We start from the raw sequence: 17,194 nt of genomic DNA, 5'->3' as shown, positions 1-17,194 counted from the left end.
GGACCCAACCTTCAGGTTGAAGACTTGACATCACAGAAGCAGGACCTGACAGAGGGTTTTATTTCTCCAGTTGTTGTCAGACCACATTCTCACACCTAGGGTAATAGAGGCCGCTGTGTTTACATACTTAGTTCTCAATTCTCACTTTCTCTAACATAACAATTCTCAGATTTATAACTTCCATAGATGGTTGACCAATGTAATTTGATTCAGAGCTATATGGGATACTGTATAAATATAGTTCTGCATGATTTCAGTAATGAGTTTATTTAAAAGCACAGGATTTGGAATATGTGTTTTTTATAGATAAAACAAGGTAAAATGTAATTGCATTTTATCTACCAATATATAATGATAAGCAGTACTGTTAGGAGTGATGATATACACAAACTTGCTTATGCATGGGAGTGTGGCTATACAGTGGCTATTGATAACTGGCTAAAGAAAAAGTCATAAAAATTAAGTCATGTTTTATTCATGAATTTGCCTATTTATTTAATGTGTAGTTATTTAATGCCTACTATATTTAAAACCCTGAGATAAGAGCTCGGGACAGTGAACAGGGCATGCATACTTTTTACTTCCAGGGAGTTTTATTTTAGCCAGGGAGATAGACATTAAACATGAAAACAGCTATTATTTGATTGTAATTATAAAAATTGCATTACAGTAGAAGTACAAGGTGCACAAAGACTAGAAAATAGGGCACTGGCTAAGGTTTATACAGTGAGTGATACTTGCAGGAACCCAAGCCTTCGTAATATTAAGGGGGAAATTTTACTAAGAATGTCCTAGGCAAACAGAATAGCCAAGCCTTCAGACAGGAAGGAAGTGTGATGAGATTGTGGACCTGAAAGGATGTTAGAATTAGAGTCCAGAGTGCTTACTAAGGCATACAAGCTTCTGCCTCTCTACACCTCATCTCATTTCATAAATCTCTACCTCCCCACTGGAGTCATAAACATACAGGTGGTAGATCAAGCCACATGATTGCTGAAATTATCTAGGAATGGTAATAAGAAAACTGGGAGAATAACAGAACCTTGAGACCTCTTGACACTCAATGTTTGGTTAAAGAAGGATACTCCGGCAAGAAGACTAAGAATAAGCACTCAGAGTGGTAGGAGGAACATCAGAAACCAAAAGAAGGAGGTGACCAGACATGTCAGATGCTGCTGAGAGGTGAAACAAGTTGAAGTCTGGCCGGTTATTGGCCAGATTGAAGTTTCTGAACAGAAATGGATGCTGGGTAGAGAAGAAAGGAAAAAGAGCAAGGGGGTGATGGATATAGAGAAAGTAAAGGGATTAGTGGATCTCAGATCCCAGTGAAGTCCACAAATAGCCTTGGCAGAAATTGTGGAAAAAGCAGTCTTGGAGAAGGCGATTTGGCTGGAGTGGAGGGAATAAACTTGAGGATAGGAGAAGAAGTGAAAGAGGAACATACTTAATATTGGAGGTGGAAACATTTCAGCTGATGATAGACTTCAAATATGATCTTGGGACTGAAAGCATGAGTTAGAAAAAATGAGAAGTTCCTTTGTAATAAGGAGATCCAGGGATGAATAAGATAGAATGTTTATGTAGATGTGGATATTGTCCAAGATCATGGTGATGCTGAGGCTACATCGGATGCTGGACAACAGTCCAGGTGCCAAAGACTTCTTTTGAAAGATGCATAGAGATTAGTAGATAGATGATACCAACAAGAAGAGAGATGGCGCATAGCTAGACCACAGGAATATCAAAGCAGCAGGCACATTTGCAAGGAGGTAAGGTGCAATGGACAACACTCAGGGAAGGGGATCCTCCACTTAAGGGTAACGGGGATGAGGAAGAATAAGCAGCCGGTATCATTCACAGAGGAAGTGGTGTCTTCAAAGAAGAATGTGATTTTAGTCAGGGTAAGAAGGTAGAGACAATGTTCTGAAAAGGAGTTGAATATGTAGTGAAGTTTGCAAACCATGAAGCAAAGTTATCAAGGCATGGTAGAAGAATTTGAGAGATAAGAAAGGGGAGAGGGAAGAGACAATTGAGGGTTAGTGGAGGGCAGTTGCGTAATTAAGAATGAAACACTGTAGGAATTTTATTGTAGCAGAAAAGAGATGCCAGGGTATAATGTGCAGACCCAGGGAACTAGATGGAGGGGCTAAGTAAACAAGGAAGAGAGAGTGTGGCAGGGTCAATAACTTAAGAGACACCTACCTCCCTTTACGTTAGGATCTGGGAACAGCAGCTTGGCTATAATATGTAATGTAAAAGAGAAGTTGGAAAATCTGACAGGGCTTACTTAAGAAGAGACTCCACTGTGGGAACTGTTTCTTGGAAAATGAGGCTCTTAATTACGGAAACACTAATATGTTTATAAAATGTCCAATCTGCCAGAGGTTTGCACCAGGAAGCACAGGACCTTTACGATTCAGAACCTATTCTGATCAAGGGGTTATTTTCTCTCTCAGACTTTCACAAAAATCCTTTCATGAGTAAATAAGCTCAGCATTTCTTTTATTTTCAGTCTGGAATATATTAGAATACATGTAACTTGCATGAATTCTTAACTTTCCCTCAATGTTTTAATATTTTCAATTGAATTTGGTATGAACAAACATGAAGCTTATTCCTTCTTTAATCTATTGCATCGCTCAGTTTTGAGAAACTATGATTTAATACTCATGTCATAACTTGAAGTAATAATACACTTTTCAAAGGTGTCTAATTCAGAATCAGGAAAGTGGTTGGATACTGAAATCTGCTTCTTTCCAAAAACTACGTGATAATAGAGGCCTGACAATAAATTTTAAAATTACAGTGATGGACTCATGTTTTGTGGGCTGTGGAGGAGCTAAAAATAAACAAGCGGGGTGGTTTAGTTCTAGTCAATACCAACATCCAAACTGATCTTGTGAGCTGTCTTTTGTAGTATCACTAGGATCCCTTCCTTTGCCATTAGAAAAGCAATTTGAGAAATATCTGCAAATGACTTACCACACTCTATTTTAATTATCTGCATAAACAATGTAAGAAATTGTGTTTTAATAATTTGGAGTCTGAGACAATGTCATGTTATGTTTGTATTCTCACACCACATCCATTATCTGGGATACTATAGATAGATGGTGGTTGAATGTACCAGTTGTCTATCAGCATACAATGCTGCATAACCACCAGAAAAACATAATGGCATACAACCAAAATCACATTCATTTTGCTCATGAAGCTGTGGAATTCATCTGACTTGAGCTGGTCTCAGATGATCTAGACTGGTTTCACCCAAACATCTGGGGCTCCTCTGGCTGTTGTTTGCTTCAGCTTGGACAGCTGGGGTGACCTAACTCTGTCTATCTCATGTTCAATCTGTGGCCAGCTAGTCTAGGCATCGTCTCATGGCATAGTGGAAGTTAAGGAATGAGCAAAAACAATTGTGCAAGCCTCCTTCAAGCCTCTGTGTCAATATCCTGTTGGGCCAGAAGAAGCCACATTAATAGGCCAAAAGTCAGAATAGGAGGGCACTGCAAAATTCTGTAGAAAGGACATGGATATAGAGAGGAGTGAAGAGTAGGGGCTACCTGGGCATCCAGTCCACTGCATTAAAAATCTCAAGAAATCAATCATGAAGAACACTGTCCAAGGTTCAGGATTCATATCATAAGGCTCAGCACTGTTCATTTTGTTAACTCAAGTGAATTATTTAATCATTCTAAAGCCTAATTTCCTTATTGGCCTTTCTCAAGCTTTAAGAGTGGCTGATTTTATAAAATCAAGCTTTCAATGAATTTCATGCAATATACGGTCTATAGGAGAAACTTTACAGGAAAGGTGTCCATTATACTATCCTTTAGTGAGTCAACATGGATAGTCTGAATGGCCATAATTGACGAGATAATATTGACTCTAACAATCTTCACATATTCTGTAATCTTATTCAAATTGATAAACTTCCAGTTTGGACTTGGGTATGAATTAATTAAGTGCTGGAAGTTTAATTTCCAATTGAAGTCTTCACTTTTTGTTCCCATCTGATGATTCTTTTGAAGCATACAGTGTGTCAGTATAATGTCAAATGCTGTGACATCTCTTACATGTGAGATGAGTTATAGGGACCATTGATGCTGTTCTTTAATAATTCATTGTTATGATGAATTATTACTCTGAAATTGACTAGAGGAGCTTTGTCAAATTTGCATAATGCTGATAAAAACTGTCGGTTAATTTATAGTAGATGTTATGATTTGTTTTATATAAAGAGTACGATGATACATAAATGAAATCTGCTTTTGATCATATAATATGAAATTATGTAATATATAATGAAGTGCTGGGTTAGTTAACTATAAGAATAAAACTAAATAAAATGTTCTAAATGAAAAATATTTTATAAGCTTCACAAGAAGAAAGTGATATACACAAATGGTCTTTGAAGATGGTTTTCTATGCCTAAAATTATTTCTTATTCTAGTTACTTAGATTGCTTCAAAAATTGTACACCTCGATTTCCAAAATACATTGATGAACATATAATTTGTAACTTGCTTTGACATGTCAAATGTTCTGTTTCAGACATACAGAAATGAATTGCCATGTGATAAATATTTCATATTTCTGCGAAGCATTTATTTTGGACTGATAATTTACTTGTGAAATCAGTCACTCTGACCTGTGTCATTTCAGCGTCATCACGTAGACATAACCAAGAGACTTCACCCAAATCAAGCTGGCCTGGATTCGAAAGTACCGGTTGGTAGTCAGAATGATTTGGTGGATGAAGAGAAAGAGAGGAGCAACCGTGGGGCCACGGCAGTAGCAGGTACTGATGTGACTGTAGGTCAGTTAAACCATGGTAGTTTGACTGTCCACATGACAAAGCTGCAATGGACAGATTCTTACTGTTATTTTGTTTGGAATATATGACTCAGCCAAAGTGATCACCCTGCTCTGCAGATCACGTTGGAAATAAGTTTTATGTGAAGCATGATGTTGAACACTCACAATAATAATAGTCATGTTTATTGTTTTCCATTATTAGATTTTTCACCTCATATATGGTTTTCATGGCCGATTGCTTGTACTTTTTTGATAATAATATTTTGATATTTTTTCTAGAACAATGAAAAAGAAGAATTACTGTCTTGAAAAGAGGTTAAAATAATTGAGATATTTTAAATTTAAAGAAGTGTCAGATAAGTCATTGAATGCAAGCTTGAATTATGATGGTTCAGTTTATAGAGATTGTGATCTGAAATTTTTCATCTCCACTGAGTGCAAAACAAAAGCAAATGGACTTGTGGAGGAGTTGATAGCATTCAATTAAGCTACCCATACTAACTTCCATATGGCGGAAATTTGGGATGAGTTAGCAAGGGAAATAAGAAGTTTGTTTCTTGCCAATATTTTAGACACACCAAACCCCCTCAATTTCTATTACACTTTATCTTTGAAACTTCACATGTATTTCATATGAAAATTGAAACTGTAATTATTCTTAAGCATACGGTTTCCTCCTTTCTCATCCTTATTTGGTTTTGTAGCTAGCACGCTTTCTTCTCCAAGGACATGTAAAAGTCAAAATACTAGATATAAAGTCTCTGAAGTGTTTCTGCTCCAAACGCTGTCTGCACGATCTGGGTTCTTTCATGTAGTTAGCTTACTGGCTTCTGACACTCCTATAAAAATGTCCCAGAGAGCTTTTCTTATTACCTTTTCATTGACTCTCTCCTAGTGAGAAAAATGAAATTTTGTAAAGGGCTTTGAAAACCATGCATATTGCAATTCCTCCATATTTCTAATACTAATCAAGTGTGACTATAAAAGAAACAACCACTGCAGTGAAAATAGCTGCAGCGCATTGAGTCTCAAGCCATTATTAATTCATTGGAACCTGTTTTTTTTTTTTTCTTTAAGATTGTGGATTTTAAAAAGTACCAGATAGCACAATTCCTGAGATCAAAGCTTTTGTTTCAATCAGAGGGAAACGTTATCTAATCTTCTCTTGTATGTGAATCTTTCTGGGATGGTACAGCAGTAGTCCCAGCTTTGTGCCCTGAGTGAGTAGTACAGCGTATGTTATAGACCAGAGCAGCACCAGCTTTGAACATATTACTTGTAAGTGATGATTTTAGGGACAAAAATGACCTGGAATTAAAGCAGTGGTTCTAGGCAAGTGAGACTCCCTAACTTCATTCAAGAGAGTAAAATGGAATCTCCTTTCCTAGATAAATTTGATTTTAACATCCATTTATTTAGAAATTACCCAGTATGAACATCTTGGCAATATTTTTATTTGCTTTCCCATTTGTAAATGCAATAATTACAGTCTTTCTTCCTTATGGATTATAATTGTGTGATAATTCTATATATAAAATACAAAAGTAGAGTAGAGCAAAATATAATTTTCAAACTTTATTTTATCTTATATCATATAGTATATGTTCTTCATTTCCAAAAAAAAAAAGACTCATTGGAGCCATACTTAACATTTACCATACTTCACATGGATAGTTTATGGAATATGTAGTAGCTTTCTTTGAGTTCAGGATGGGTAGATTAGGCCTTTTCTGAGCTTTCTCCTCTTTCTAATGCTTAGACATAAGTCAGTCATTTCCTAAATTATCTTTGATGAGAGTAACAGTTGCAGAGACTTTGTAGCATATCACAGACTTAAAAAAAAAAAAAGCCGAATTAAGATGGGATGCTGCTTTGCTTTTCTAGTGTTGCTCTTTTGGGATACCCAGACTTAATTCTTTCAGTTAAATGGGGTGGAACCTTTTCAAATATGTATCTAATAATTGTACTAAGGAAATTATTTATCTTGGTATTCAATGTCAACAACTAAAATTTTGCTGTGAATGACTGAACACGAATTATGTAATAAGACTCTATTCCAGCTAAGAGTACAGTAAATCCTCACTTAGGAACAGTGCTGCCAGCCACTGACGTCTTCACTAAGAAATTGATGAAAACATTTCACCAGATTCTAGATGACCTTGTTCTGTGGGTCCTTGATTCACTCTGGTTGCTTGGTAATGCCCATGACTTATTTTAAGAACATTGTTATTAATTCTACATGTTATTTTATCCATAAATTACTAAAATATGTTATCTGAAAGTAGGATGATTAAGTGATAGAATGATAAAGCACAGACCTTTAGAGGCTGAACTGAGATTTCTGAGTTTACATTTTGGTTTCCCCATTAGGTAGCTATGTACCATGAGCAATTCGTTATTTAAGACTATTCCTTTATTTGTAAAATTGAGTTACTAGTAGTGCTATACCATGGGCTTTTTTTTTTTTTGAAGATTATATTAGATCAAATAGGTAAAAGTATAGTACATAGTAAACTACAATGAAGTCAAGCTATAATAATTAACTACTGAATCTTTATGAATTGATTGCTAAGGAAAACTTTGTTTTCCTATGATATGCTCTGTAAATTGCTGGCTGTGGCCACTTGATGTTATGGATCTTTTAGTCTCTGAGTTTCTGTCTGCATTTTTTGCCTTTGAGAACAGTATGCTCTTGGAGATGTTATGGCCTTTGTAATGCTATGAACATTGGAGGGGATGAGAAAGCCTCTTTGATAATGTCACTGATTCCTCACAGTAAAAGAAACACTCCAATTGTGTAGAGACATGGATGCCCTGATTCTCCCTAATGGACTCTTTCCCCATCTTATCTCAGCAGCAATAGCCGAGGAGGAGCACAGGGCTTCAATGTTGATTCAGCTTAAGGTCTATTTTTAGTAGTAACACGTGTTAAGCGGAAATGTTTTCATTGTACTATTTGCTGCATCCAGTTCCCTGGGCTGATTTACATGTGGAAAGTTGGTTGGGAAGTGCTCTCAGGAACAGCACTTGAGGCAGAGTCCCAGAAGCAGATCTGGGCAGAGGGAAAAATTGAATCATGATACAGTCACAACAAAGACCTCAACTGATCCCATAGGGAGCTCTGGAGTTGGCATGATTCTTCAGGGTTGTCCTGAATTAGCGGGTGGGGAACAGACTTTTATACCCCCTGCATCATACAATCATTGGATGCAGCTGTCCCTGAGGAGAGTCTGTGGTTATGGGCAATGTGGCTTTTTTCAGCCAAGGGCACAGCCATTTGGTACAAGAGGATGATTATTCAGTTCTGAGGAGGATCTGATTGTTATGTGGGTCACTCATTAATTGCTGCCATTGCTTCCGGTTATCTTCCAGGCTAAACAGGGGGCCCGTTTCCCTTTTTCCTCCTTATGTCTCTCTAGAAACTCAAATCATTGCCAGGAAGGATGACCTTTTAAATATGCTTATTTGTTTTTGCCCTACATAAACATAAATGTTTTCTAATAAGCAAATGTTACACCCTCCTGATCCTTATTTTCTAATGCGATTTTCTTCCTTTTGTAACTTCGACTGTGGTCTTTGAATTTTCCCTACAACTTTAGACTAAATCTGTGCTACTGTTTGTCCTTCATAAATTAGACCAGTCAGGTAGTAAGACAAACCCTGGGCTAGAAAATGAAACCCAGGCACTCCCAGTTTGAGTTCCAGTTCTACCACAACCTGGATGCATAGCCTTTCAGAAGCCATTGCATTTCTCTGAGCTTGACTTTCTCCATCAAAATAGTGGGTATACCAGATAATCTGTAGGCCCTATCAGTTCTGAAAGCCTGTGATCCTATGGCTTACTCTGAGTTAGAGCATTGAAATTGTTGGACTCAAATGGTCTTATCTCTAAGTGAGACTCACATACAGGTAATTCACCACATCTAAGATCCTACTTAATTTGGGAATTTAAACAGGTCAGAAAAAAACAAACTCCCTGGGAAAGCTCTCCACTTAGGCCAAGGTCGAAGCTACAGAATAAAGAATGATTCTATAGCTTTAGTTTAACCTAAATGCTCAACATAAACTTCAGATCCTATTTGTATCATGGAAAATAAAATATAAGTAGTTTCCTATCAGGACTATTTTGAGGATTAGACAAGTTGGGGGTTCTATATTAAAGACCTTAATTGAAAGACTGATTATATGGGATCAAGCGGTAGGTAGTTTAGATCATAAAACATATTGTTGTCTCTTAATTTTAAAGAAGAAACACCTCAATAATTCAGTTTTATTCTAAGTAGTGTTTTAAGTGCAAAAATTACTTTTATTCCAAAGTCTAGAAAATCTGTTATTCAAAATATTGCTATGATTTTCAAGCCAATGATGAACCAACAAGCTGCCGACACCATGTCCACATTCACTTTTATATTTCTAACATCAATGGCAGACTTGCTAATAAATATACCACCAAAAATAATGCTATATAGAATATTACTTTTATTTTCTAGATACGAGCCTATTTTAGTTTTGGAAATACTGACACCCTAAAGAAAAATGTTATAAGATTGCTCTTCATTTTATAGCAACCTATCTCCCTCTTCTCAGACGATTTAAATGTTTAAGAATGTGCTGCAAGGACAACCCATAGACATTTCATTCTTTGAACAATTCTGAAATATCATTTCCTATTAGGAAGTTGTGTGAGCACTGACAACCTCGCCCCTCCTCTTCCCTAGAGATTAATTTATTTCCTGCAGTGCTTGCTTTTCATGGAAATCTTACTCGTAAGCCTTCACCAACGGGAGATCTCATCAGCAGAATGCTAATTATAAAACAAAACCGTGTACCATATTGAGAGGGAAAAACAGTTCTCTAGGCAAAGCAATCTTTTTGTTTTCTTTTTACTCTGCTCTGTGCTCCATCTATGGTTGAACAGAAATATTAACCCCTGGGAAAATATTCCACGAGGTGCTGGGGGATGGTAGAAAGTGCAAGTGTTGCAATGAGACAGACCCAAGACTAAGCTCTAATTCAAAGAATGTCACATTTGTTTGTGATTTTGTTTTCTTCTCTTTAAAATTAGAATAAAAATACTTATCTTACACGGAATTTCTTGTGTTTTAAAATATCGCTTAATGTGTATGCTAAAAATATATATTCTTGGGATCTATTCTCTAGAGCAGAGTTGGAAAAGCATCATGGCCTATGGGTAAAATATTAATAGGTCCCATTGCTTGATTTTTATGGCTGGGGAGCCAGAAATGTTTAATTTTTCATTTTCTTTTTTCTTTTTTTGAGACGGAGCCTCGCTCTGCCACCCAGGCTGGAGTACAGTGGCCAGATCTCAGCTCACTGCAAGCTCCACCTCCTGGGTTTACGCCATTCTCCTGCCTCAGCCTCCCGAGTAGCTGGGACTACAGGCGCTCGCCACCTCGCCTGGCTAGATTTTGTATTTTAGTAGAGACGGGGTTTCACTGTGTTAGCCAGGATGGTCTCGATCTCCTGACCTCGTGATCCGCCCGCCTTGGCCTCCCAAAGTACTGGGATTACAGACTTGAACCACCGCGCCCAGCCTAATTTTTCATTTTCAAATGTTAAAGAATATTTAAAATAATATTTTGACATGTAAACATTTTATAAAATTCAAATTTTAATGTCTATGAATAAAGTTTTATTGGAACACATCTACATTTATTTAAACATTGTCTATGACGGCTTTAGTGCTCTATCGGCACGGTCAAGTAATGGTAACAGATATTTACTGTCTAGCCCTTTAGAGAAAAAGTATGATTCAGGTATACCACGGGGATGAATTTCAATGTATCTCAGGTGAGTCTGCTGTAGGGGTTCTATGGATCACATTTTGAAAAATAATGCACTAGAAGAATTGTGAACAACCTTCACTTCTTCTCACTTATCATACCCACTCTACCAGAAAGTCTGGTTGGCTTTTTCTTCAAACAACATCTAGAATACGCTCATTTTTGTTTTCCATGGCTAATGCTACCAACCAAGTCTAAACTATCTGCTGCTGTCAACCACTGTCTCTCATCCGGATTCTTGCACTTGTTTTCTAACTAGTCTATTTGCTCCTGCACGTGGCCCATAGTGTCCATTCCCAACACAACAGCCAAAGTATAATAATCTTAAGTCAGATTGTGTAACTCCTCCCTCAATATCTTCCAGTGGCCTCTCTACTTCTCCTTTCTCACTACTCTGGATATGTTGGCCTCATAGCTGCTTCTCAAAAACCCTAGGAGAGCTCCATCCCCAGGCTGTCACAGACTATTTTATCTAAATGGCATAATCTTTCCCCAGAGATCCATGTGGCTTTCAGATTCACTTCCTTTTGGTCTTTATTCAATGGTTACCTTCTTGGCGATCACCTTATTTTAAAACTATAACCCTCCTGTCTGCACTATCTGCCTCCTTTATACTCTCTAACATGTTTTGCAGTGTCCTTTTTATTTTGGTTATTGGTCACCTACTCCACATAAGGTCACTACGAAGGCAGGGGTTTTTATCAGTTTTCTCTATCCTCAGGTTATAGGAAAGTGTCTGGCTCATAAGAGGTTCACAGTAAGTATTTCTTGAATACAGAAATGAACCCCAGACTCCTACCTTGTGCTTGACAGATTATGTGTGGATTCTATCAAACATTTTCTGTATTCAAAAACAGTTGCCAGGAGTACAAATAGAAGACTTACCTCTGAAACATGATGCAATACTCAATCACTTCAAATGAGAGGGGAAATAAAGCAGCTATTAACTTGTATTATTTGTTTGTTCAGTCTCAGCCCACAATTTGATTACAAAAGATACTAAGGAAAGGGAAGTTAATTGTGGGTAGAAATGTGAAAACATGAATGAAAATCCAGTTGAAACTGTTCAGAAGAGACTCCAAGAAACCACAATCAAGTTGCATCCTAAAAGAGAAAGATGGTTCATGGCAGGTTTGAGTGTTCACCATCACATTGAGAAATTTCAGGGTACAGTACTCAAAGTTCCTCAAAAGAAAAGTGAAAAGGGAATAGCTTTCCTTCAAACTAACACTTTAGGAAACATCAGGTTTATAAGAGAATGTAAATTACTTTTAAACATACTTCAGCTTGATTCTTCCAAAATATGAGGAAATTGAAATTTTCTTTCACTTTAACCTTGTTATTCCAATAATTACCCATGTAATTTTATGCTTATAACTTTATTTTGCTTATAACCTTTATATGCCTTGCCCGGCGCCATCTCGGCTCACCGCAAGCTCCACCTGCCGGGTTCACTCCATTCTCCTGCCTCAGCCTCCTGAGTAGTTGGGATCAAAGGTGCATGCCACCACACCCAGCTAATTTTTGTATTTTTACTAGAGATGGGGTTTCACAGTGTTAGCCAGGATGGTCTCGATCTCCTGACCTCGTGATCCGCCCGCCTCGGCCTCCCAAAGTGCTGGGATTACAGGCGTGAGCCACCGCGCCCGGCTGATTCAGTTATTATAATGAAAACGTATTCACTGATAAGGAAATGGAATTCAGAGAGTCCTCAAGACACACAGCCAGTTAAGTTGTAGACTCAGGAATCAGACCTAGGTCTTCAGATTCCGATTCTCTGTACTACAATTCATTTACTTCATTTTCCTTCATCCCATCACCCTGCTCCCTAAGAAAAGCAACACTGCAAGGAAGAAATATTGCTGTTATTCCTTTTTATAGATAAAGTCACAAAGATAGTAAATGATAGAAGTGGGAATTAAATCTGGGCATATTGCCTAAAAATCTTGTGTTCTTATATCTAAAATGTATATTCTGCAGTGTGTGGTTTTATTACTGTTTGTCATATAAGAAAGATCTAAAAATTTAAAGGCAGCCATTGAGGACAGTGGATCATGAGGAGAGGGAAGGAAATCTAGGAGAGCATGCAGTCCAGGTTCCCTTCTGCATCAACCCACTGACCACTCCAGCTCCCAGTCCCAGTTAGTACTGATGGGAATGTTGACAGAGGAAAGTAAATTCAGACCATTAGGAGAATTAACATGGTATGTGGAGAAATTCCTCTTCCTTCTCCTTTGACATTACGTTTCTTCTTTCTCAATTAGTCTGTGATCTCCTCAGGAGCCACAAAACTGCATATTTTGTTTCTGTGTTTCACACACATCATGAAAATCACTAAGAGTTGGTGAGATAATTTTAGTCTTTTTACATTTATTGGCATATTCTATCTTTGCAACTATTCCATTCAATGGGCATTATTATCCTCCTTCTTCTTCTCCTTAAAAAATGAGAAAATGAGACATATAAAGGTTTGGTAAATTACTTTAGGTTATACAGCTAGTGTGACGGAAAAATAATTCAAAGAAGAAAAGGAGAGGAAGCAGGAAGAAAAAAAGAAGAGAGAGAAAGTGGGAGAGGGGAAGAAGGGAAGGAAAACAAATAGAAGGAAGGAAGGAAGGAAGGAAGGAAGGAAGGAAGGGAGAAAAGAAGGAGGGAGGGAGGGAGGGAGGCAGGGAGGGAGGAAATTATAGGCTATTGAGTGCTCAGAAGGAAGACCAACAAAGACCAGAGACTTTCTCTACAGGTCCGGGCAACTAGCACTTAACTAACCTCTAGTACAATAGAGGCAGGGGAGGGTCACAGAGATTTCTGGTTTTCTCTTCCTCTTGACCACTTGTAGTGCTTACTTTTAGGTCTCCTTTTAATCACCCATTCATCATGCTCCATAAAGCCACAGTAAAAAGGAATAAAGTGTCTTACTGGAAGACAGGTACAATTCCTATTCATAGCGTAGCTTGCTTTATTTGAGAGTCTGACATGATTTTGTGTTAATGCCAGGTCTGTGTATATGTTAACTAGGAACTTTAGATAGTAAAACTTACGCTGGAAGCCTGTTGATTTTTCTTCAGTCTAACAATTATTAGGCACCCTTTTCCTCCTCTGTAGTTCTTAGAACTCCACTATACTTGCATTCTATTCTGTAGGCATAGTGCCACAGCCAAAGACTGTTGAGTCTGGAAACAGACGTTTTTAGACATAATCAGCTTCATCTTCTTACTAGCTGTGTGATTGCTGGGGAGGTCTCAACTTCACTGAGGTCTCAGTTTTCTACCTTACATTACCCATATGATAGAGCTGTTATAAGGATGAACTGAAAGGCAAAGAAAAGCATTTTGTCCATGGAAAAACACTTTATACATCTAAGCTATTATCTCCTACCTCATACAAGTATCTACCTTGTTTCTGAAGAGTGAAGAGCTTACTTTTTCTGTTTGTTTGTGTTTTTGTTTGTTTGTTTTGTTTTCGTTTTATTTTGTTGGCTCTTTCTGCTTTGCTTCCAACCATTTCTCAAAAACCGTACATGCATGTGAGTGTCAACAGTATTTGAAAGCAGGCAGTTTCCTTTCTGGTTATTTTCAATACATTTTCTGATAAACGCTTCTTTTTTTTTTATTTATAGAAACATTCAAGAATGAAAACATCAAAATAACAAGATGTGACAGAAGCCACTTAGGCAACAAACATAAATGTTGGAGGGAAAAAAGAAACTAGCCTTCTAGCTGAAAAACAAATATTCCCCAATGGACTCCAGAAGAAACTTGACTCATCGCTGCAAAGGAGAGAACAACCTGAAAACTTTTAACAGATAAAACTTAGAGAAACCTAAGACATAAAATTCGTATAGTCTATTCTGTTGTGTCTAAATCTGTATGTATTGTTCTGTTGTTCTTTAGGACATATTTATTTAATGTGCACATTTTTTTCAGGTTCATATTTCTACTACCAACAACTAAGTAATTGAGAAATAATTTTGTATTTCAGTTTCTGAGTAAAACCAGTCTGAAATAGGATAAAAGCTCACCAAATATTTTCTTTTTTTCCCAGAATTCGTTTTGCCATTTTTTTAGTGCTATCATCATTCCTAACAAGACTAACTTACAGAAAAATAATTATATCCGAGTGATTTAAAATGTCCAGGTTTCTTATCCAAATCCCTTGGAACTGGGATCCCTACCTATCAAGGGTGGAAGAGAGTTTGACTTCACATTCAGTGTATTTACAAAATACACTTTGTAATAAATATGTTTGAATTCCAACAGCCAAAGACATTGAGAGTCATAGGAGTTTTCCATAACCTCTTCTATGACTCAACAACAAGTTCATGACTGAAATTTCACCGGATTTCTGAGAAGATGCCTTAGTATTTTATGTACTGTATACCACACAATTCTTTAGATGAATGTTTCTTAGGATTGTAGGAAAGGTATCTAGTTAATCATAATATTTGATGTAAAGAAAAAGGCAATAAAATTGTAATGAGATATAATAAATTTGGCTGACAATAAACCAAAGTGATTCTTAATTAGTGTACATTAGAATGATGCTCTTATAGTTGCATCATCTATAAAAATTATTTTAAGAGCTCTCACATTTTGATAATTTATCTTATTATGTATTAAGTATACAGGAGCAATATTATTTTTCCTCTAACAAAATGAAGAGACAGGCTATCTGGTTAATGTTACACAGGAATTTAATAGTAACGCTTGAACTTCATCCATAGATCATACTCTGTACAAAATCTGTTAGCTAACATCTTATCTCATAATTATTTTATGTTACTTGGAGAAATTTGTTGATTTTGTACCAAAGTGTTTCTGAAGACAATAAATTGTGAGTCAGCTTTTGAACAAAAAAAATTAGAGTTTTTTTCAATGTTTATATTCTAATTAAGCTCACTTTACCTTACTTGTTTTCTAAGTGACAATTAATCCTGATTTCTAATGTCCTAAATATTGCTTAGTGATTTGATTGTGGTAATATCATTTCTTATCTACAATGTCTAAACTTTTATGGGATAGTTTTACTTTTATTTATTTTGCCTGTTTGTGTAGATTAGAGCAGAAACTTTTCTAAGCCCCACATTTGGTTATTGAAGGCCACAGCGAATCTTAACCTAACAACCTTGGCAAACTGCACAATAGGTAATTTTAGACTCTTATAATTTGTTATTTTTCAAGTAATAGTGAATAATTAATATTTTCATTTGGAATATGAGAACGATTAAATTTGTACTTTTAGTAAGTACCATTCTTTGATTAGAAAATTAAGAGAATGCATATCTTCCTTTGGTCATAAATTATCAAGGGCTTTCTAATGGAAATCATATATAACATTTCTAAATATAAGTCCTTTCACATACTGTGTTTCCAGTTGTCTTGATTTTGAAAAGTGTAATAAACTTCATGCTCACTTATTAGAGATTTGGGAAGGTTGAAAATAAATTTCCTAATTTTTATTTGTATGTGTTTTCTTCTATGTTTAACTCTAGAATAACTATCTTCCTGTAACGATTAGGTTAAAATAGTCTTTAACTAGAATTGAAATAAATTGTTAACTAAGGAGGGGATTGCTTGTGCTAAAAAAAAAAAGCCAGGAGGAGAGAGATTTCCTTCCTTCCCTCTCCATCCCCTATGGACTTACAGTGCTGAGTTCAATCATAATGACCAAATTTCACAACATGGTCAAGTTGCATAGACAGGGGCCAAGACTACGAAGTGTTAATACTGGCTTCTTCCTAATTGAATCAGCCAAGCAGTTTTGGAAAAGGCTGTCAGAAAGGAGTGAGAAATGGAAAGAGGAAAATGTGATTGTTGAGATAGGCTAGCTCAACTCTTATATCCGGGATTTTAATATAAAAACTGTTTGTTTTAAGATCAGAGTCAACATGTAATGAGACTTTTAGGTGTTTATCCAATGGTTCTTGGTTCAAGTTGCTTCTAAAAGGAAAATAATGTGTAAAACACGGGGGGAAGTCAGAATTAGGATCTAATTATAACCCCAGGAGGCTGGAATACTAAAAATGAAATCCAATAGAATAAAAGTATTCTTTTGATTTTACCATGAAAATATTTCCACAATTGTAAAACTTCTGACTGATTCTACTTCTACTGCTGTGGTCCAAACTTCAGTCATCTCTGTTGGATTATTGCAAAAATCCTGTAACAAGTCTTCCCATTCCTGCCCTTCCTACCTATCAATCTATTCTGATTGTGAGAACCAGAATGATCTCATTAAAATATGTGCTATTATTACACACCACAGTCATGTCCTATCTCATTCAGACTAAAAGCCAAAATTCCTAAAATGATCCCGAAAGGTGTACCCAATCTATTCCCATTCTCTCTCTGAACTCTTCCTATTCATTTCGCTCAAGTCATACTGATCTTCCCATTTGATGTGGTTTGGCTGTGTCCCCATCTAAATCTCATCTTGAATTATAGTTCCCATAATCCCCACATGTCATGGGAGGGACCCGGTGGAAGGTAATTGAGTCCTGGGGGCAGTTTCCCCCATGCTCTTCTCCTGCTAGTGAGTGAGTGAGTGAGTTCTCATGAGATCTGATGGCTTTT

At 36.7% G+C, this 17,194-nt stretch overlaps 1 protein-coding gene across 3 annotated transcripts in view; it reads left to right on the top strand.

The window, feature by feature from the left end:
- THEMIS (thymocyte selection associated) overlaps positions 1-16,080 on the top strand; it is a 230,696-nt gene extending 214,616 nt beyond the window's left edge. For all 3 annotated transcript variants that reach the window (XM_017879657.1, XM_017879648.1, XM_017879653.1), the window contains 2 exons: positions 4,666-4,801; positions 14,242-16,080. In XM_017879657.1, coding sequence (XP_017735146.1) covers positions 4,666-4,801; positions 14,242-14,333 — 228 coding nt within the window. In that variant the 3' untranslated portion in view covers positions 14,334-16,080. The remainder of the gene's footprint in view (positions 1-4,665; positions 4,802-14,241) is intronic.
- Positions 16,081-17,194: the final 1,114 nt, after the last annotated feature.

This window comes from Rhinopithecus bieti, unplaced genomic scaffold (assembly GCF_001698545.2).
Source record: "Rhinopithecus bieti isolate Rb0 unplaced genomic scaffold, ASM169854v2 scaffold_19, whole genome shotgun sequence".
Lineage (NCBI taxonomy): Eukaryota > Metazoa > Chordata > Mammalia > Primates > Cercopithecidae > Rhinopithecus > Rhinopithecus bieti.
This window is presented reverse-complemented; position numbering and strand designations above follow the sequence as displayed.